At 40.5% G+C, this 22,674-nt stretch overlaps 2 protein-coding genes across 3 annotated transcripts in view; both read right to left on the minus strand.

Annotated features, from left to right (window-relative positions):
* Positions 1-4,919, minus strand: part of LOC112432869 (uncharacterized) — a 30,329-nt gene extending 25,410 nt beyond the window's left edge. The window contains exon 1 of the mRNA XM_076882404.1: positions 4,576-4,919. Within this exon, the coding sequence (XP_076738519.1) occupies positions 4,576-4,786 (211 nt within the window). The 5' untranslated portion in view covers positions 4,787-4,919. The remainder of the gene's footprint in view (positions 1-4,575) is intronic.
* A 4,940-nt stretch (positions 4,920-9,859) lies between these two features.
* On the minus strand, positions 9,860-19,723 carry LOC101469651 (uncharacterized). 2 transcript variants are annotated; one of them, XM_024801299.2, is made up of 4 exons: positions 19,483-19,723; positions 18,426-18,825; positions 15,535-15,795; positions 9,860-14,137 (listed from the first exon to the last, which is right to left on the minus strand). In XM_024801299.2, the coding sequence occupies exons 2-4, from the start codon at positions 18,595-18,597 to the stop codon at positions 13,146-13,148; spliced, it is 1,425 nt and encodes a 474-aa protein (XP_024657067.2). In that variant the 5' UTR covers positions 18,598-18,825; positions 19,483-19,723; the 3' UTR covers positions 9,860-13,145. The 2 variants fall into 2 exon arrangements, with proteins under 2 accessions (XP_024657067.2, XP_024657068.2); XM_024801300.2 differs by lacking the exon at positions 9,860-14,137 and adding an exon at positions 14,190-15,442 and having other exon boundaries at positions 19,483-19,705.
* Between the last annotated feature and the right edge of the window lie 2,951 nt (positions 19,724-22,674).

Consider the following 22,674-nt stretch of genomic DNA (forward strand, 5'->3'; position numbering starts at 1 on the left):
TATTTTTCATATTTTTAACATTTATATTTTTAATTTTATTCAACTTTATTCAACAAAAATTTATAATGTATTTCAATGGGGAGACCCTTCAAATCCTCATTCAACTTACTCATTTTTAAACTCTTACTACTTCCACATACATTGACATAGAGCCACCATTCAAACTTTAAAACGAAGACAAGACATTCAACTATTCAACTTGTATTTATCTTTTCAATATCTTTTATACTTTTTCTTCAGTTCCAGTTTAAGTTTCATGATGTTTTTTCACCCGTTTCAGAGTTTATAATGGGTGTGTATGGGACGGAATGTTGGGGCTAGAGTGAGGCAGCTTAACTGCTAGAGTGAGAGGAGCAAAAAAATTAATCTTAAAATCTTTTTTAAAACTGCTGCTGTGTCCGCAGCGTTTGCTCTACAGGTATGATTTTACCCTCAAAACGTAGCCATGGCTGTCCTCTTTCATCCAATGTGTTTACTATTGTACTAGGTGTTATGGTTCTTTCATAAATGTCACCAATGCACAGCCTCCTCCCTCCAACTCTTCCATAGACTCTAATGTTAAAATGGCTCAGAAGGTTCGTTTGAAAATCAGAAGAGCATGGTGTCTTTCCACTGTCACCACGTCCATATAATAAGCTCCACAGGCATGAAAACTGAGAATTAGGTAGACTAGACATTGCTGTCGCTCACGGTGAAAGAATTTTGTCAATACGACTTTTACTTTTCATTTGGGAGCGATTTGTTTCGGCCTGACTTTTCTGTTCATTTTAAGCAGCAAAAGTGAGGCGCATGTCTGTGTACGTGTGTATGGAGCCATTGGGTGCGGTCACTATAGCAACCAGGCTCACACCTGCCTGCTTAACGAGCTCTGCCTGCCACTGTACCAAGATCCATCTTAAGCACTTCTCTTTCAACTGCTGCTGTGTCCACAGTGTTACAGCCATCATTTTACCCTCAAATTGTCGCCATTATTGTTCTCTTTCCAACACCGTATCTTTCAAAGCTCAGGCATTTAAACTTTTTAAACTGTGTGGATCAAAGTGGAGGGATCACATTTGAGTCATTCAGTGATTCAAAGAATATGACCTTTTAATATTCATTCAGATGTTTTCTGACTCTAAATGTTCTTTTCTCATTTCTTAGGGTTTTCTAATTTACATTTAAAACATTTTCAGTTTTTTTCCAACTCCTTCTTCTGTGTAACCTTCAGCTTTTAGCAGTTCAGCACTTTTGTTTTCAGGTTAAATTCGGGTTTTTTTTTTTTGTTTTTTTTAATCTCATTCAAAATTTTTAACTTAAATTCAGTAATTATTTCATTTCAATGCATACATTCAGATTCAAGCATTCACACTGCAGTTTCTTCAGAAAATGCACTTTCTAGTTATTATTATATTTTATTTTTCCGTACGTTTTTTCAAAGCCTACTCCTTCAAAACCGTTCAACTTAGAAAAACCATTCAAACATCGTTAGATTCCTATTATTTTGGACATGACTGCTTCTAATTTTCTCATTTTTAACATTTATATTTTTAATTTTATTCAACTTTATTCAACAAAAATTTCCCATGTATTTCAATGGGGAGACCCTTCAAATTCTCATTCAACTTACTCATTTTTAAACTCTTACTACTTCCACATACATTGACATAGAGCCACCATTCAAACTTTAAAACGAAGACAAGACATTCAACTATTCAACTTGTATTTATCTTTTCAATATCTATTATACTTTTTCTTCAGTTCCAGTTTAAGTTTCATGATGTTTTTTCACCCGTTTCATAGTTTATAATGGGTGTGTATGGGACGGAATGTTGGGGCTAGAGTGAGGCAGCTCAACTGCTAGAGTGAGAGGAGCAAAAAAATTAATCTTAAAATCTTTTTTAAAACTGCTGCTGTGTCCGCAGCGTTTGCTCTACAGGTATGATTTTACCCTCAAAACGTAGCCATGGCTGTCCTCTTTCATCCAATGTGTTTACTATTGTCCTAGGTGTTACGGTTCTTTCATAAATGTCACCAATGCACAGCCTCCTCCCTCCAACTCTTCCATAGACTCTAATGTTAAAATGGCTCAGAAGGTTCGTTTGAAAATCAGAAGAGCATGGTGTCTTTCCACTGTCACCACGTCCATATAATAAGCTCCACAGGCATGAAAACTGAGAATTAGGTAGACTAGACATGGCTGTCGCTCACGGTGAAAGAATTTTGTCAGTACGACATGTACTTTTCATTTGGGAACGATTTGTTTTGGCCTGACTTTTCTGTTCATTTTAAGCAGCAAAAGTGAGGTGCATGTCTGTGTCGTGTGTATGGAGCCATTGGGTGCGGTCACTATAGCAACCAGGCTCACACCTGCCTGCTTAACGAGCTCTGCCTGCCACTCTGCCAAGATTCATCTTAAACACTTCTCTTTCAACTGCTGCTGTGTCCACAGTGTTAAAGCCATCATTTTACCCTCAAAACGTCGCCATCGTTGTTCTTTTTCCAACATCTTGTCTTTCAAAGCTCAGACATTTAAACTTTTTAAACTGTGTGGATCCAAGTGGAGGGATCACATTTTAGTCATTCAGTGATTCAAAGAATATGACCTTTTAATATTCTTTCAGATGTTTTCTGACTCTAAATGTTCTTTTCTCATTTCTTAGGTTTTTCTAATTTACAATTAAAACATTTTCAGCTTTTTTCCAACTTCTTCTTCTGTGTAACCTTCAGCTTTTAGCAGTTCAGCACTTTTGTTTTCAGGTTAAATTCGGGTTTTTTTTTTAATCTCATTCAAAATTTTTAACTTAAATTCAGTAATTATTTCATTTCAATGCATACATTCAGATTCAAGCATTCACACTGCAGTTTCTTCAGAAAATGCACTTTCTAGTTATTATTATCTATTCCGTACGTTTTTTGAAAGCCTACTCCTTCAAAACCGTTCAACTTAGAAAAACCATTCAAACACCATTAGATTCCTATTCTTTTGGACAACATTGCTTCTATTTTTTCTCATTTTTAACATTTATATTTTTAATTTTATTCAACTTTTTTCAACAAAAATTTATAATGTATTTCAATGGGGAGACCCTTCAAATTCTCATTCAACTTCCTCCTCTTTAAACTGTATCTACTTCCACATACATTGACATAGAGCCACCATTCAAACTTTAAAACGAAGACAAGACATTCAACTATTCAACTTGTATTTATCTTTTCAATATCTATTATACTTTTTCTTCAGTTCCAGTTTAAGTTTCATGATGTTTTTTCACCCGTTTCAGAGTTTATAATGGGTGTGTATGGGACGGAATGTTGGGGCTAGAGTGAGGCAGCTCAACTGCTAGAGTGAGAGGAGCAAAAAAATTAATCTTAAAATCTTTTTTAAAACTGCTGCTGTGTCCACAGCGTTTGCTCTACAGGTATGATTTTACCCTCAAAACGTAGCCATGGCTGTCCTCTTTCATCCAATGTGTTTACTATTGTCCTAGGTGTTACGGTTCTTTCATAAATGTCACCAATGCACAGCCTCCTCCCTCCAACTCTTCCATAGACTCTAATGTTAAAACGGCTCAGAAGGTTGGTTTGAAAATCAGAAGAGCATGGTGTTTTTACACTGTCACCACGTCCATATAATAAACTCCACAGGCATGAAAACTGAGAATTAGGTAGAGTGGACATTGCTGCCGCTCATGGTGAAAGAATTTCGTCAATACGACCTATACTTTTCATTTGGGAGCGATTTGTTTCGGCCTGACTTTTCTGTTCATTTTAAGCAGCAAAAGTGAGGCGCATGTCTGTGTACGTGTGTATGGAGCCATTGGGTGCAGTCACTATAGCAACCAGGCTCACACCTGCCTGCTTAACGAGCTCTGCCTGCCACTGTCCCAAGATTCATCTTAAGCACTTCTCTTTCAACTGCTGCTGTGTCCACAGTGTTACAGCCATCATTTTACCCTCAAATTGTCGCCATTATTGTTCTCTTTCCAACATCTTGTCTTTCAAAGCTCAGGCATTTAAACTTTTTAAACTGTGTGGATCAAAGTGGAGGGATCACATTTGAGTCATTCAGTGATTCAAAGAATATGACCTTTTAATATTCTTTCAGATGTTTTCTGACTCTAAATGTTCTTTTCTCATTTCTTAGGTTTTTCTAATTTACAATTAAAACATTTTCAGCTTTTTTCCAACTTCTTCTTCTGTGTAACCTTCAGCTTTTAGCAGTTCAGCACTTTTGTTTTCAGGTTAAATTCGGGTTTTTTTTTTTATCTCATTCAATATTTTTAACTTAAATTCAGTAATTATTTCATTTCAATGCATACATTCAGATTCAAGCATTCACACTGCAGTTTCTTCAGAAAATGCACTTTCTAGTTTGATTATTAGCATTATATTTTTTAATCTTACTGACTATTTATGTCGTAGTGTTTACGTCTGAACACGGGTCTTTTTAAACTCCAATTTTCGTCCGGAGTTTTGTCGAAATGCTGACAAACAACAGTAAACCTGGAACACCCAGTTTAACTTCTTCTAGTAAAGTCAGTCACACTGAAGAATCTGAGCTTGAACAGCACAGAGATAAAAACATGTCCATACCTGTGATGTGTGAGTTTCTGTCGGGTTTCCGGCTGATATCCAGCAGTCTGTGCTGACGGTTGATCTCCTCCTCATACTGGACGATGGTTTTTTGAACCTCTGAGAAGATTTCTTCACAAACAGCAGTTAGTCTCTCCTTGATGAACTCTCTCAGATACTGAGCTGAACTCATCGCTGCTTCCGCTGAGGCTGGACGGATCGATACAAGCATCGATGAAGCGATACAGACGTTGGGATCAGATCCACACTGACGTGACGGTTTGTGTCTCGCCTTTAATTTCGATCCGCTTCGTCAAACAGCAGCCATGTCTGTGGACCCCGCTCTTGGCTCCTCCCCTGCTCTGCAGTGGTTTGCTCCAGTCACGTGAGGAATGTTTTTTCTCCTGCAAAACTTTATTCATATCACAGAAAACAGGATAAACAGGTTCGTACGAATGTGCAACATGCTGAAAAACAGTTCCTTCAACTTGTTATTGATACAGTATGGATCACAGGTCCTCCTGCTGACTTTGGTAACATTATGAGGACACGTTTAGGTGCAGCATTAAAAACCTCAGTTGATACTTTTAGTTGTATGAATATTTTGTATTTGTCCACAAATTCTTTGTATGATAACAAAAACATTTCTATAAAGCAACTCTATCGTGATTCATTTATCAAAGCATATATGATAACAGTCTTATTTTTTACTTGAACACTATTCATTTACATAATTATGTTTGTTTTAATCCAAGGCTTAGATTGTTCTTTCTATTTTTCTCCTCTCTGTGTCAGTGGGATAACTGTACATGTACTCTTATCTCTGCGTGAGTGCAGCACAGCACACAGCAGCACAGACAGTATACAAGGAAAACAAACTGTGTGGCATTGTACAACAGAACAAGAATTGATAATCCAGTTTTGTTTTGTGACCTCTCTTCAGTGATGTGAAAGTAAAGATTGTGTTACTAAATTAAGCTAAGCTAAGATGCTGAAATTAACATTTCCTTAGTACCGAAATTAAACATGATTGAGCAACTAAGAATCATATTTCATCAGGGAGCTGTTTTGAACAAAAAAGATTTTGTTCAGTATTTTGAGGGTTTGGGCAACAAAGGATGTTCATGAACAGGTCGCAAGGAAAACTTTGTTTTTCTAAGTTGTTGCACTTTAAAGCATCAGACAGTTTCAGTTTCTAATCTGCAACATTAGTGCTGCTTTCTCCGGGAAGAAGAAGCTGGTGAGCTAAACAGCTGTGCCTCAGCGCGCAGGACAGCAGCACTGAGGCTAAAGACTGTGTATCCATGGAAAAATGGAGATATCACACTTGCAGCTTAGGAAGCAATTTTGCTGGCGGGGAAGCAGGTGGAGCTTTACGGCATCTCCAAGGAACCCCCAGAGCTAAATGATGAGCAGGGGAGGTTAAGCAGGAGAAACAGAGGTGAAGACAAGCAGACGACCCGATGAGGAATGAGGAGCGGGGGGGGGGGGGGGTCATCAAATTCAATTTCCTTGTTTTCACGAAATCCAGACTCAATTTCACGGCAAGCACTTGAGAGCTCCAGATACCCCTGACTGGCATATGGCATGGTAGTAAATACATCATAGTGCAGGACCCACACATACAGGACCTTGGAGTAGGGGTATGTCACCAGGGTGCAGAGGAGGCTACCCCCCCCCAGTCCCCTTCTGGCTGCCTCTGCCTCAATTTTATCCCACAACTTAGACATTCACATTACTCACACTCTCATTACACATACATATAGGATCTTGGGGGTGGGCACGATACATGGAATCCAAATTACCATCAGGGTGTACACCTCACCCCTGGCGTCGTTGCCCACCTCTCAATTTTAAATACACGTAGACATTGAGGGCTAGCAGGAGGGACTATGCGCTTACCTGCTGCTCTCTGGTAGGTAGCTCCAAGCCCTCCTGGGTTTTAAATGCACCTTAGAACACACATGCATCAACACTACAATGAGCGGGTGGAGGGAGGTTTGGAGTCTTCTCTCACCCCCATTCTCTGCGACCTGCTGGAGCAGGGGGGCTAGGAGAAGGAGGAGGAGTTGGCCGTCCGACTGCGGTCTGGAGGGTGGGGCCTCCCTTCTGCTGCGGAGTCGGGGCGGTCTGCCTCTCCCCACCGCAGGGAAAAGGGTAACACCACCTGGGTCTGGGTGCAGTTCCCCCCTCCAGGGGCAAGGGTACCTAGACCCGGTTTGTAGAGTACGCTTGGGGAGTGTGATCGTGTGTACAGCATCTCCTTATGTCTGTCTCCACGTTGGTTGAGTGTGGAGTGCATATGAGAGCATGAGGGTGGGAATGGATGTTTGTGTCTGTGTGTGCCTGTATGTCTGTGTCTATATGTCAGGTTGGGTGTCAGGCGCCACCTCTCTGGGGACATCTCAGGCCCTCCAAGGTTTGGAGGCCTATCTCCCCCTACCACCACTTCCCCTGCCAGTGGCGGACTCCCTCAGACATCGGTGCGTTGGTGGTTCTTTGTGTCCGGGGGTGGGCGTCCAGGTACACACCGGCTCACTCCTTGATGGCCGCTTATCGGGGCCTGGAGCCTGGGGCTCGCTCGGGCCACTTCGGAGGTGGGGTGCCCCCGGCCTCTCGGCCTGGGGCTCGGTCACTCAGGCGCGGCTGGCTGCCGGCGGAGCTCACGGGCGCGTCACTGCAACTCCCCCTGGCTTCTGCTCCGCGGCTGCTGAGTGAGCCCTCATCTGGGACTCTCCTCAGCTCTTTCTGGGACAGTGGCGCGGCTGCCCCTCTGTTGGTCTTCCATGGTCTCTTGTGTTCTGGGGGCCTCTGGATGTCTGGAGTTTTGATCTCCTCCATACCTGCTTCATGCCCTGGAGGACGGGGCTGTGGCCCCCCCACGCCCTCTAGCAGATCATTACATGAAGGAACCTTTTAAAAACAAGCGCGTCCATGCTCACAGGTGTACACACGGGTGATCACACCCACAAACTACACCCTTTTTGGCTCCTACCTCAAAGCACACTGTGTTCTGTTGATCTTATGTGCTGCACAATAATGTTTAATATTTAGTATTTACTGTCATATTCCCATATATCATTGTGATGTTGTTTATTCTATTACTCTTGTTCTCTTCTGCTTGCTTTCTTTTTTCTTTCTCAGCAGGTGATCCAGGTGATTGATATATGCATTTTTTTTCTCTGCCCGTTCTGTTGGTTTTTGTCTTTTGCCCTTCTCCCCCGTCCCTCTTCTCAGCTGTTTCTCTTTCCCTCTTTCTTTCTCCCCTTCTTTCCCCCAGTCAAGTCTGTCCCGTATTCAGTGAGTGAAAATAAAATAAACAATAAAAGGTGAATCAAATGGACCATTACGGCAAGGCTGGGATGGTCAGTTTGGTAAAGTAAATCCGTTGGGCATCTTTCTTTGCCTTTAGACAACAATTCTGATGGCAAAAGAGCCAAACGGGACAGGCAAAAAAAAAAAAAAAAAAGGCATGGTAGTAAATACATCATAGTTACCTCGGGTGTTTTTGTGTCTAATTAACAGTAACAGTAGGATTGTAAACCATGTTGGATTAGCAGCAGCTGTTATTAAATGTTGTAGCTTTAGTCTTTTGTAGAAACATGTTTCCTTGGCTCAGCTTTCGATAATGGTACAGCAGCTCTATGTGATCAGCACTTCATAGCTCTTACCAAAATGTTACCTTGGGGATCTCAGACAATCTGTGGATCAGTTTTCAATAGAACTGTTTCCTCATGTTAATGTCTGTGGTACGTTTTTTAGTTAAGGTATTTAGCACATCTTTTTAAACTGTGGGAGAAGGTAAACTCTACAGAGAGGCTCCAGCTGAGCGTGAAGTTTGAACCAGAGCCTTTGTGCAGCAAGACCACATCAATAACCACGTCACAAACACAATCTTCTTGTTTCTCACTAAAGGGCAGCTACACTAAAACTTTATTATAAAACATTGCTACATATTGGGGTAAACTTTAAATTAAATGGAACAAATTTTGTTTAGAAAGAATTTCTTTCAGACTGTTGAAATAAATTCATACTCAAATAAAAACTAGAACACTTCAGTTCTGGACATGTTAGCAAACCTGTTAGTTATCCAAACCTGCATGCCCTGTGTGAAAAAAGTGATTGCCTCCTAAACCTAATAAGTGGTTGGGCCACCCTTAAAGGCATCTACTGCAATCAAGCGTTTGTGATAACTGTCAATGAGTCTTTTACAGCACTGTGGAAGAATCTTGGTCTACTCATCTTTGCAGAATTCATGTGCTTAAGCCACATTGGAAGGTTTATGAGCATGACCCCAATTACTTTGTTCTCATTTGTTCCTGAATTTCCTTGGATCACAGCGAGACATGTGGCTTTTAAGAATCTCACGGTCTACTTGTCTTTGTCAAGCAGGTCCTATTTAAGTGATTTCTTGATTAAGAACAAGTGTGGCAGTATTCAGGCCTGGATGCAGCTAGAGAAATAGAACTAAACTTTCCAAAGATGTGGTACACCAAGGTTAATTTATGTTATAATGGTGGGTGGGGTCAAGCAGCAATAATTAACACATTAATTTAGAAATTGTATTTAGTGTTTACTTGTGTTATCTTTATTATTTAAATGTAGTTGATGATCTGAAACATTTAAGTGTGACAAAATTAAAAGAAAAAAAAAAACAGCAAGGGGGCAAACACCATTTCAGCTCATAGCAGCTCCATATGATATGCCTATATCCATCATGCACCTGAAAGCACAAGCCAGTGTCATGAAACTTATATCTGTCCCTTGCTGCAACCCGGCCCTCGAGGACTGGAGCTTGACACCCCTGTTCTAGAGTCCAAGCGCATTCCCAAAGAAGAAAAGCTTTTAAATCACTCCAAGTTATTTGCATATAATTTCAGATTGGTGCAACTTTCTTATTGCAAAATAACAAAAATTTCTTCAGAAAGTCTAAATCTAGTGTTCTAATTAGCTGCGCTGTAAACATGAGTGAAACCATCATCAGAGAGCCTCCACTATTTTCCGTGGTTCAGCCATCCAGTCGATTTCTTCCAGGTAATTTAATCAGGATACCAGTTACTTGGGAGTTACTTAGAAATAGAGCAAACCTCATTCCAGGCTTTTAATTGACCCTTCCCACCACTGGATTCCTGGTTAGTCAGTGCTGCTTATACCAAGTACAATGCCCCGAGACATGATTATCCAAAGAGTCAAAACATCACTTTCTATATTTATATTAAACATCAGAAACAAACTTATGTTAAATAAGAAAGATGTGCTGCGTTCATATTAGAGGTTTCATCTCAGAAAAAAAAAATACTCAAAAGATGTTTGAATCAAGTTTTTATTTAAACTTTAAGACAACATAAACACTAATAAACAACAGAACTAAACAATGAACCATCAGAGCAAAACAACTTTAACCTTCATCAAATCTAGGATCGGGATTTTCCTGATACAATAATAAAATAAATAATATAAACTGAATAAACAATACTGAGAGGATATAACTGCTTTAAGTCATATCTGCATTCTTAGCAGCAGTGTTCAAGTTGATTGTTTGCTATTATCATTTAAAAACAGCAAAAACTCAAAAGGTTGAAGGTTTACTGAACAGGCACATGATTCGTGTCTCACAGTGACTCCAAAATAATTTCCTGTCTTTGAACAATTAAAAAAAATTAAAAACTGTCAACGTGTTTCTCAATCAATCATAAGACAATTATGTGATAGTTTTTCCATAATTATTGATCAGAAAAAAATACATGTTAATTAATTAACATGCTGGGAAGTAATACGGACTCATCAATTATAATTTGAAGCCCATTTTAGAAAAATGCCCAAAACAAGAGATTGTACAAAGATTGAACTGTTTGACTTGTACAATTATCATCTGCCTGTAAAGGCTGCCCAGTTAAATTTAATGCTATGATTCTTTTTCCACATCTTTCACACTGTGGCAACCGAATCAGCCAGTACAGTAGCATTACCGTAAAATTTAGGAAGGATATAATATAATATGCTTTTTTTAAATACATTTTTCCTTATTAAAACTGTACTTTAGATGTGTAAATGGCCTTGGCCTTAAATCAGTTACATGATTTGGAAATTCAGCAGTAAAGGTGTAAACACAAGGAGAGTTATTAATAATTGTAGGTTACCAAAATGTAGACACATTTGGTCTGCTCTCTGCTAGAGTTAAAGACCCACAGATTTTGAATACTTTGCCACTGAAAAATAAAAATATTAGTCACTAAATTTTAAATGCAAAGGTAAAGTTATGTCTTTAGTTGACAGACACACCAGTGCCTCCAAACAAGCTCGCCGAATTAAAATTATGAAGTAGCAAGATGCAGTCTCACTGAATCTGTCTCAATTTGAGTTGACAGTGAAGACTAAAAACTACCAGTTTTAACATTGTGTTGATAGGGAGGGTTTTCTAAGCTCAGCGCTTGCCCTTGTGATCGGGGGCAAAAAAACAAAGTATTGGTTGAACAATTCACCACATCAGGACCTCCCCAACATTGGACACTTTCAAAGCTCGTCTAAAAACCCATTTTTATTCCTTGGCTTTTAAATCAGAATGAGTTTGTACTCTTACTCAAATCTAATTTTTTGAGAGAACGAGGGCCTCTGTAAAGAGGGCGCAGAAACCCGATAAATTAATTAAAACATAATAATTAATCAACAATAATAATTATTGCAAATTATAAATAATTAATACATTTTTGAATATACAATAATTATTCTAAAAAAATAAAATAAAAAGTATCTTTATGCCGCCAAAACCTGTGATATGGTATTCTCTCTTCTTTTTTTTTTAGATTATAATTCTAATTATTTTTGCTATAAAGACACAATTTCCTACTTTTCCCCTATTGCGGGGGTCCCGGGACGTAACTCCTGTGACAACTGAGAGAATGCTGTAGTCTAAAAGACCCGTTTTTATTGTTTTTCGCCACTGACACACTCAGCACAAGCTGTGCTGACACAAACCAAAATGCTGCAAAAAATAGAAAAAAAAATCAGTTTTTAGCCAAAGAACACAAATGGACTGATGTAGAAACAGAAGATGTCTATCAGCTTTTTGGTCTCTGGATTTACATATCGCTGCCAAGACTAAGACTACACAATCATGGAGACACAATCATGCCTTGTCTGTTCCCCTTCCATCAATGACATATAGACAAGAGACAGGTCCAGAGCCATATTTTGGAACATCCACCTCACTGATCCTGAGTAGGTGGTAAAAAATTATGAAATCCTCTGTGGCAGCCAGCTTATTAACACCCGAGGAGGGAACTGGCAGTTGATGAAAGGATGGTGGCACCTAAAGCAAAGCCTGGCATGACACAATACATGACGGACAAACCAACTAAATGAGGGATGAAAGGTTTTACATTGGCTGAATCAACCTTTAGATTCATCACATACACTGTTAAGACTTTAAAAGCAAGTGATGCTGTCTTATGTCTTATGATGTGGTGATGAACCTTTTTCAGCTGTTGCTTAGCACAGGATGCCATGTTTACATGGACAGTTGTTTTGTACCAGTCCCAAATGTTCCTGGATCTGACCAGCACAAGATGTGGTGCATGTAGTATCTACACAGGGAATGCCTGGGAGGGAGGGAAAATACTCTCAACAAAAAAATGCGAATTAGGATCTGTGAGATGGATCAGAGATGACCCACTTGATATTGTGAAGTGGATGGACACGTGGGAGGTGCCTGTGTGCACCACCATCCACCTGTATGTCCAGGGTGAAGAGAAAGGTGGAGGATGCAGATGGACACTGGGCTGTGAGAGGGGCTGACATACTAGACCAGTTCATTCAGTATTAGTCCACCCACAGCAAGACTGCTGCAGGTACGGGACTGTGCTCTTACACTTCCTGGAGATTGAGACAAGAAAAGCATTCATCTTGCACCGTGAGGCGATCAGTGCCATGCAGGTGCTGCCCATGGCACACAAAGAATTTGTGGCGGAGCTGGTGTGTCAGCATGGAGACAGGCATTCCTCACAGCAGAAGAGCTGAGAAGATTGTGTTCCCATTGTCACAGACAACGATGCCGTCCAAAAAGGCACAAAAGGCAAACGCTTATTTATACACCGTCTCGAGGTGGACAGCAAGAGGAGTGACACACCCCGGAAATATCAGGACTGTGATGTGCCCCTCTGTCTTGTGGTGGACAGGAACTGTTTTTGTAGAGGCATCTTATTGTGACACCTGATTGTTTTATTATGAATATTGTTGTTATTGCTGTTTTTTAAGGGTTTGATTTTATACTTTTTTTATATTAACTGGTGCATTAGTTACTTGCCAAATTGCCCATAGGTGTGAATAATTGACCATCTATGTTTTAGCTCAGGAGCTGACCTGTCCAGGGCATACCCATATCAGCCTACGTCAGCTGTGATAGGCTTTGAAATGCAGAAATCTTAATGTATCATCCTTAAATAAAAAACATTTATTTTTACTGCTCTGCTCTACACAAAAAATACTGACTTCTTCACTCAAGTGTTGCAGTCATTAAACTTCTGGTCAGTGTGAGCTTTATGACCAACAGACTACTACTACTACTCACAGCTATCTTATCTAAGCACGAAACTTCAAGTAGTATGAATTTTCATGTGCCTACTTAAGTGTGGCTTTTGAACAAAGCTTTTGCCACAGATGCTACAAGAATGTGGTTTCTCTCCCGTGTGAAGTTTTACGTGAGTTTGCAGTGTTGATTTATGACTAAATTTTCTCCCACACGTGCTACACGAATACGGCTTCTCACCTGTGTGACTTCTTACATGCGTTTTCATTCCTGATTTCTGAATGAATCTTTTCCCACAAGTACTACAAGAATACCGCTTCTCACCTGTGTGGACTCTCCTGTGAGCTATGATCCCTGACAGGTCAGTAAATCTTTTCCCACAAGTGTTACAACAATGTGGCCTTTCACCTGTGTGAATTCTTAGATGGCGTTGCAACTCTGGTTTCAGACCGAAACTTTTCCCACAGGTGCTACAAGTAAATGGCTTCTCACCTGTGTGTGTTCTCAAATGACGCTTCAAATTTGATTTCTGAATGAATCCTTTGCCACAAGTGGTGCAACAATGTGGTTTCTCACCTGTATGAACTCTTAAATGTGCAGTCAGATTAGATGTATGTAAGGTTTTCCCACAGATTTCACATTGTACATACTTTTTCACTTTGTCAGATTTACTTTGACTCTCTGACACAGTGGTGTTGTCCAAGCTCTGACTGTGTTTCCTCTTCTTCAGCTCTGCATTTTTACTTGATTCTGAGTCCACATGCTTTTCTTCATGATCTTGGCTCTCTGCTTCAGGAGAGCTGTGAAAAAGGAGCTGCTCTTTGTTTGACTCTGGTTCACTGTGGTCACTTTCCTCATAAGATCGAGTCACCATGAAGATATCAGTCTCTTGCTTCAGTTCAACCTGCTCTCCCTCCTGACTGCTGCGGAGTTCCTCCCGTTCTTCTTTAATATGTGAAGGCGCTGGATCCTCCTGGTCCAGACTGGAGTTCTTCTCCTGGTTACAGACCTGCTGGTCTGTGAGAACTTCCTTCTCACAAATGTGTTGGTGTCGGAGGTCTGAAGAGACAAATTGGGAGAAATGATAGAAAAAAAACAACAACAACCCAAACATCTGAGGAACATATTCTGATTTGAGCCCTTGTCTCTTGATAGTAGTCACTTCTGTGTCATTTTAAATCTCAGTAACCTTCTGCTCTTAACTCTTAGGCCTGTGTCTTGGTTAAAGACAAAGGAAGAGGAGTGGGTGAGGCATTGTTAGAGAAGAAAAGGCAGGAACATGAAGGTTAGAGTACAGGCTAACCTTATCTTGACCTCACTGGTACTTTACTTTCAGTGTCATCTCTGCAAACCAACACAGTTTGTCACCATGGAAGATGTCTGCTCCACCTCTGCTGTAGTTGTCACGCCTCAAGAGTCTGTGCATGGACCTCTTCTTTTCACCATCTATGCCCTTTCTTCATTACCACCTACTCAGCTGGACTTGGCACGGTTCACCACACACGCATACTTGGTTATAATGGAAAATCGATCAATTTGAGTTGAGTCGTGGCGTATCGTGCAGAGTCGATTTGAATAGGCATTAATGGAAAAGGGGCTTATATGTACCCCCTGCTCAGATTTCCCACCACCATGGTCTCTGCTTCCATTTCTATGCTGAAGATACACAACTTACCCTCACAATCACGTGCCATCTAACCCCCCCCAATATAAACAGTAATAAAACAGTGCTCCTGTTTGTGGCCCCCAAAGTCTCACTCAAAAATCCTTCACTGCCCCGACCCTCAATACCTGTGCGACCTGCTGAAGCCAAACGCACAGTCTCAGACACTATGGTGCTCTGCCTTGCATCTGCGTTCTGTCCCTCCCGTTAACCTCTAGTGACAGAGCCTTCTGTGTGGCAGCCCCGACCCTCTGAAACGCTCTCCCATCTTAGTTTTGCAAAACCTCATCACTGGACTCTTAAGAAACGTAAAACTGACCTCTTCAACAAAGCCTTTCAAACTCTAGCATTTTTGTATGTTTATAAATTGATTTATTTAAACTCCTTTGTACCGTGCCCCTGGGTTTCTTGAAAGGCGCTATACAAATAAGTTTTGTTATTATCATTGTTAAATATAGGGATGTGACTCCCCCATTCGTTATTTTCCTACTGGCCCCTTTGCTTTTCTGTAGAAACGAGAAATCGACTGGTATTTATTTCAGGAACAAGGGCCGCGTGCAGGGTTGTAGTAACTACAGTTAATAAGCCAGATATGCGAAACGTTAGCAGAAGTTAGGTTAAGGAGAGAGGTGATGATGAGCAAGCAGTAGTATGACTTCATGTTGCTTATTACAGTTGGACCTTCAATTCTTCCTGTGCCTCTAAAAAGACAAAAAAAAATAACTTTAAGCTCTGATTAGGATCCTACGTGAGTCATATTCATTGTCATTAAGCCCATCACAGTTTTACATACCCTTTCTGTGCAAGTTTATCTCAGGTTTCCAGATGGTCCCCAGCAGTCTGAGCTGCTCTTCATCAGTCCAGACGATAATGCCTTCAGTCTGCTTCAGTCCAAGCTGCTCTCCCTCCTGACTGCTGCAGAGCTCCTCCTGTCCCTCTTTAATCTGTGGAGGGTCTGGGTCCTCCTGGTCCAGACTGGAGTTCCTCTGCTGGTTACAAACCTGCTCCTCATCCAGACCCTCCTCTTCCTCACAGTCATGCTGTTGTGGGAGGCCTTGAGAAAACAAAGAAACACAGGAACAATAATCGAGAAGGTGTTGATACAAAAAAAAAAAAAAAAAAAAAAACACACACACAACACTATTTTACAAAAGCATGAATCAAAACCTGAATAAATGGTGATCATTTACACACAAATGTTTTAGAGACAGTGAGCTCAGATTGTGGCGTGACTGGTGTCACAGTGAGATGTTGATCGTGTTAAATAAACTACATAAATATAAAATATTTTCATCAGCTGAGGCGCTCCCTGGTGGCACCCTCACATGCCTTGATGCACTGCAGCTTTTTGCAGGAATGTTTTCCACATTTGAAATGATCTGGTGTAAATTTTTAGAGCACAATATGCTTACAGTTAGGGCTGGGCTATATCATACCGTTCACGGTAATACCGGTGTAATTTTGGGCAACGATAGGAAAATGACATATCGCGATAGAATATGGTAAAACGCGCACGCGCAGTGCCTTTGTTTACATACGCACATGGTGGCGACGCAGAATGAGAAGAAAATGAGAAGAGCGAAAGCGGATCGTTGAATGAAACGGATGAACCAGAACTGGTTTGTAAAAATGCTGCAACTTCATTGGTGTGGAACTGGTTTAGCTTTCGTCCGTCAGACACACAACAAACCACTATTTTTGGTAGAGCGTGCTAGCGGGCCGTCGTTATTACCATGTTGTTTGGAAAATACAGCACACTTAAAATCAATCCTTTGATTTTTCTAAAAATCGACAGTGCCCCTTATAATCCCGTGTGCCTTATGTATGAATTCTGGTTGCGTTTACTGACCTCGAAATGATTTTATGTACACGGCACTCGAAAATCTGTCAAATGTTTTAGTGCGACTTTGCTAAGCTACGAAGCCGCACCACTTGATGGATTGTTGGAGTATTACGGCTATCGTAGGCAGGAGCCTCGTGGAGTGATATGTACTGTGCTGCATTGTGTGTGTGTGTGTGTGTGTGTGTGTGTGTGTGTGTGTGTGTGTGTGTGTGTGTAACCTCTTTTTAAGTTTTGTGGATATTATACATGGTTATGGTCATAATATGTCAGCCCATTTCACTGGAAATGCCTTTTGGTTAAACTGTCAGCAAGGAATTTGCATTTCCACTGTTATGTTTTTATATAACTTTAATGCACATAAAAACAGCTGCTTGTTCAAGTGAAAATACATTGATGGGTTTTTTTGCACTAATAAAGTTGTGGAGTTGTAAAGTATTTTGTCTAGTGTCAATTATATCGTCAGTTTTAACCCTTCAAATCCCAGTGTTATTATATGAGCGCCCTGTGTTATAAGCCCCAAAAACCAAAAAACAAAACTAAATATTTCCACAAAAAACCAGTTGAAGTAATATGTGATTGTCATTATAAGTAGGCCTTTAGATGGACCAAAGATTGGCACCAACATACATTTTGACCTGCCATTATTTTTTTTGCATTTTTTTTGCAATTTAAAAATTAAAACTTCAAGGCCCTGAGTCTTCATTGACATCCAAGAAAAGAAGAAAAAATAAAATCATATAATGATAATTTGGGGTTGAAAAATAGCATTTATAATGGAAGTCAATGGGCAGAAAATGGTCCCCAGGGTGATGGGTGTGGGGATTTCTGCTGCTCAGCCATTTTAGGCTGATTTAAGGAATTCACACTGGAATATTAACATTGACAGGTAAAAACTATCCTGTGGCAAGTTTGGTTATATTCCACTGAACACAGTGGAAATGGCAGCCATTTAACACATAGCAGTGGCACAAAAAGGTCCCAAGAAGGCAGGAAGGTTAAGGACCAAAAAGCTCTTCAGAGAGTGATCCGTACAGCAGAACGCTGCTGCAGGACTGCTCTCCCCTCTCTGCAGGACTAGAGCAGCTCAAATACTGAAGGAGTCGTTCCGCTCCAGCAATAAACTGTTCCAGCTTCTGCAATCAGGCAGAAGGTTCTGCACCATGCGGACAAGAACAGAGAGGCTCAAGAGGAGCTTCTACCCTCAGGCCATCTGTGTGTTAACTCAGCCCCCCCCAATCAACCATAACGAACTGAGAAAGGACTCACATATTCCCATTTCATGCCTGATCCTTCTGACTTCATTGCGGCACAAGCCACTTTAACACCCCACTCACACAATGTACATTCCCAAATTTTGAACTGTAAATTTCCAGATTGTTTTATTCTAACTTAATGTACATAATTCACTCACTTATCACACGTAATGTCCTCTTTGTATATATCTACTTACTTATATATTGTTTTTTGTCTCTCTATTTTGCACAGTTGAGGAGCGTATCAGGTCACATTTCACTGTGTGTTAAACTGGTACAACTATGTACGTGACAAATAAAGTGATCTTGAATCTGATATTAAGCTTGTTTTATTTCATTTCATTTTACTTTTTAAAGCCTTTTATTAATGATTATCATAGAAAAGAACCAGCCTACCCTAAACAGAAACAGTGATGTCTCTTATTGGTGGATGTAGCAGTGACCATGGACCCGCACCAGTCCAACATAGCCCGCCACTGGACACTGACCCACAGCACTGCTAAATACCCACTTTAACTTCTTCTAGTAAAATCAGTCACGCTGAAGAATCTGAGCTTGAACAGCACAGAGTTAAAAACATGTCCATACCTATGATGTGTGAGTTTCTGTCGGGTTTCCGGCTGATATCCAGCAGTCTGTGCTGACGGTTGATCTCCTCCTCATACTGGACGATGGTTTTTTGAACCTCTGAGAAGATTTCTTCACAAACAGCAGTTAGTCTCTGCTTGATGAACTTTCTCAGATACTGAGCTGAACTCATCGCTGCTTCAACTCAGGCTGGGCGGATCGATACAAGCATTGATAGAAGCGATACCGACAGTGGTATTGGTACCAAATCCGCACTAATGTGACGGGATCAGTACTTTAATTTGTGTCTCTCCTTTAAGTTCAGTCCACTTCATCAAACAGCAGCCATGGCCACACACCCACAGCACCTCTCGTTCTTCACAGCTTAATGGCATTTGGCAAACAGATCCATTATCGTCACCTGTGCAGACAGGAGTAAAGCAGGGAAATCAGGTACACACTTCCTGTGTGGCTCTCCCTGACAAATTCTTCCAATTCTAGCAAATTACTGCATCCAAGATAAAAAAATCACAGTGCTTCACTCATGATATGATGTGATATATGTGCAATGTATATGTTCTGTCATCTTTAAATCACGTCCTCACAGTGAAACTTTTGTCATTCTTATTTAATCCAATAAAACAGAAACAAGTAATCTGAGCTGCTTTGATACTTACAGCATCTCAGAACAAAACCATCTCCGTGGTGGGGAGGTCTAACCTCATAGCTAATTTATCCACTGTACATCTTACTTTGCTCATAAAACTTAATAACAGCAGCCAAGCCGTTGCCGTTACATTTCTCCCTGTAATATGCGTTTTAAACCAGCACTATTTTCCCTGTTTTCTTTTCTTTTTTCTATTTCAGGTACTCCCCATACCCCCACAGACGCTCTTTTGTTGTCAGGCAGCAGACTGTGGAGTTCATTAACGCTTATTTGACTGAGTCGTGTGTCTTTATCTTGCTGAACCACATCCCTACAAACACTCATCAGAGAGCCGTTTCTCAGTATTTTAGCACTCTTCATCTCCCTACAGGCGTATTTATCGCTGTTGTAGCTGAATCCGGTTCCACTTACCGATCGACGACCGTCTGGAGACGATTTTATGATCACTTTAAATCCGTCCTCGTGTCTCGTTGTCACGGTTACACTGCGCTCACTGTCCGTTTCCTCCACCTTACAGGTTTACTTTCACTCTGCTTGTCGTTTTTCGCCTGTTTTAACGTATTTCCGCTCTCCCGCCATCTACTTCTGTTCGCATTTCACTTCCTGATACGTCACTTCTCTCCTGCCCATTCACAACCAGCTGGCCAAACCCTGGTCGGCCCCGCCCCCTCCACTTCAGCTCTACTGTGGTCACTTGGAAGAGCTAAGTTTCTTTGTCTACTCTAAAACTATTTCTGTATTTTATTTCTCTAAACTATTTTATATCGCACAGAGACAGCGTTAACATCTAAATGTGCATCAGATGTGCAACATGTTGAAAGACACGGAACAACTGACGGAAAAAGTGTGGACTTTATACCAGTTTTTAAATTGTGTTGATAGGCCACGTAAAACCAGAGTTATGATAAAAAATATATGCAATGTTTGGTTTTCATCCTGAATACTATTGTTGTTTATATTTACTGTGGCAAGAAACGGGAAAAACAGCGTCTTATAAGGAAAACGCTCGAAAGCCTGTGAGCAAAACCCCAAAAAACCCCACCCTTTCCGAAGGGTGGGGTTTTTTGTATGTACAATGTCGACCAGTCAAAAAAATGATATGGCAACATGACATTTAGTTGTTTAGGAAGGGGGACGTGAGGGGCGGGGTTAGGGGTGACAGTGTTTTGAGATGTGACAGATTTGCGACGTTTAGCGCAAATCTTGTGTAGTCAGTGTGTAGTGTAGCCAATAGTTTTGTTGTGTGTGTCAGAACAATGAGGCGACTGCTGAATGTTACAGGAGTGATACATGTGCTGTTGTCAGGCCTGCAGGTATCAGGCTGTTCTCCTTTATCTTATAGTGGACAGAATCTTTTTTTTTTTTTGCAGTGGCACAAATAATTTTTGTGGCATCAAATTTGATGCATAACAGCTGATTGTTCTGTAAATAGTTTGAAATGTTTATTTAAAAAAAATGCCTTGGCTGCATTTTTATGTAAACAGCAGCAAAAAAAACCCTCAGTTCGACCTCCTTGGCTGTAATTGGTCCAGCCCAGAATCGATCATGACCAACTGCCCAATCCACCACCATTCATTTATACCGTTAAAAAAAAGAAAAGAAATTAAACCCCATCGGCCTATAAAAACGAAAAATGATGGCCAGTCCAACCCTGGTTGTGGCTAAGCAGCTCACAACAGCTTTGGACAAATGAAGCATTCTTGATGTTTGTCGTTTCAGTGTGGCTTTCGTAGATTTCAAAAACTTTGCCTAAATGTCTGCGGGTGGTTTCAAACGCTGCAGCAAGGCCCCTGACCAAATCTTCTAAGTACTTGCATGTGACACCATTGCTAATACAGCTACATTGAATTCAGAGTCCATTTTAAGATTCTAGTTCTGACTTTTAAAGCTGTTAATGCACAAGCATCATTTTATATCATTGACCTTCTATCCCTAGCTGGTCCCTGAGGTCATGTGATCAGGGCCTACTTGTTATACAGCATACTAGGCTGAGAACTAAGGGAGACAGAGCTTTGATTGTGATTGTTTTCTTGCTTTTGCTGCAGATGTAAGGACACGTATTGGGAATTTACTCAAATATATAATGAATAAAGATAAACATTTCCTTACCTTTGTGGCAAATAGCCTCATTTATTGTGTCCATTGTGACTGTTTAGTTGTTGGCTCAACGGAAAATCCAGCAAATGATGCTACAAGAGGGTTCAAGGCCAGGAACGTTTATCATAACAGTCACTGAATCGAAGGACCAAAGATCCTTCAGAAGCCAAAAACTGATTGGCCTACCAATGTAATGGAAAGCTCCTTAGAACCAGATGACCCTGAAGTCAAAGGTGAGTCCACAGTAAATGTTACTAAAGTACAAGCCTTTTCTGATGCTATGTGTTGATTGATAGCGTACTTCTCAGAGTGGAAGAGGCTCGAGGTTGCTGTTGCTTGGTTCCTTAAAATGAAAACAATCCTTTGTGGAATAGGATGTAAAAAAAAAAAAAAAGGAAACGGTCATCCTAAGTCAAATAATCGTACCTGTAAAAGATGTACAAAAGAAAAGGTAACGATAACACAAATGTGTGGTCTATCCACAGAAGATCTTCTGGAAGTTGAGCTCGCCCTTATCCGATAATGCCAGCGACAAAGATTTGGAGAAGAGATTGCTACGTCGTTAAGTGGAAGCAATAAATCCTTAAGCTGACATGATAAGTACGGCTGGAGTTACTGGACTTTCTCAGTACCACAAGTCTCATACATAACAGAGGCATCAGATTTCCCTGCCCTCCTTGGGATGTCTAGAGGTAAGAATCAAGTGCACCCAAAGGAACTTTGCATCAGTGGCCATATGCTTACCATGCAGAGCAGATATTCGGAGCTGCTGCAGAGCATTGCAGTTGTAACTTGTTGTTTTATGTGATTAAGTTGTGCGTTAATGAATCTGTAATTGTTGTTCCTTTGGTAAATTAATTGCCGTGATTGGCCTTACTGAGGTAGATTAACTTTTTTATTTAAAGGTTGCATGTTAGTGCAGAATAAACAGGTTAGTTTGCTGCACTGTGATGGATTTCATGCTCAGAGTTCGGTTACATTAAGTGTAGCAGAGATGAATTTGAGTTAAGCTGATGGTGCTCAGATTCATTCACTAAATTCCACCTGTATAAATCCCACAGCTGTTTTACTTTTGTACATCAGCCTTTTTTTAGACAGTGTTTCACCTCCTGTAGTGGCAGCGTTACATCTGTTGATTCCCCTGCAGCAATGTGAAGCTTATTCACACTGCCCAAACCCACTGAGTGAGTAGTCATGATATCATTTATGTCATGTGTTTTCCACGATCGCTATGAGACGCAAATGATCAGAATGTGAATGTTAACACATCTTCTTATTTTATTTCCATCACACCAAAACAATAAGCAGTGCACGCCCTTTGACGTCCACACCAAGAAAAAAGCAAGGGAAAAATATTTTGTTTGTATTTCTTATTGACTTGGGTGAGTAATAACCACAATCAATATTTTTTTTTCAATAGACCCTGTAGTTTTTAAAATATTGATCTCTACCAAATGCTTGAAAAGTCACTGGTAAAAGTATGAAACGTCATGCAAATACAAGTAC

Source organism: Maylandia zebra, linkage group LG3, assembly GCF_041146795.1.
Source record: "Maylandia zebra isolate NMK-2024a linkage group LG3, Mzebra_GT3a, whole genome shotgun sequence".
NCBI lineage: Eukaryota > Metazoa > Chordata > Actinopteri > Cichliformes > Cichlidae > Maylandia > Maylandia zebra.

What these genes read in the sequence shown, in the direction of transcription:
- LOC101469651 (XM_024801299.2), bottom strand. Translation starts at nt 18,597, where the DNA reads ATGAGTTCAGCTCAGTATCTGAGAAAGTTCATCAAGCAGAGACTAACT. An exon ending in CAGAAACTCACACATCATAG is followed by an intron (nt 15,796 to 18,425) that starts GTATGGACATGT and finishes TGTTTTCTCAAG; the next exon opens with GCCTCCCACAACAGCATGAC. An exon ending in GATAAACTTGCACAGAAAGG is followed by an intron (nt 14,138 to 15,534) that starts GTATGTAAAACT and finishes TTGTCTCTTCAG; the next exon opens with ACCTCCGACACCAACACATT.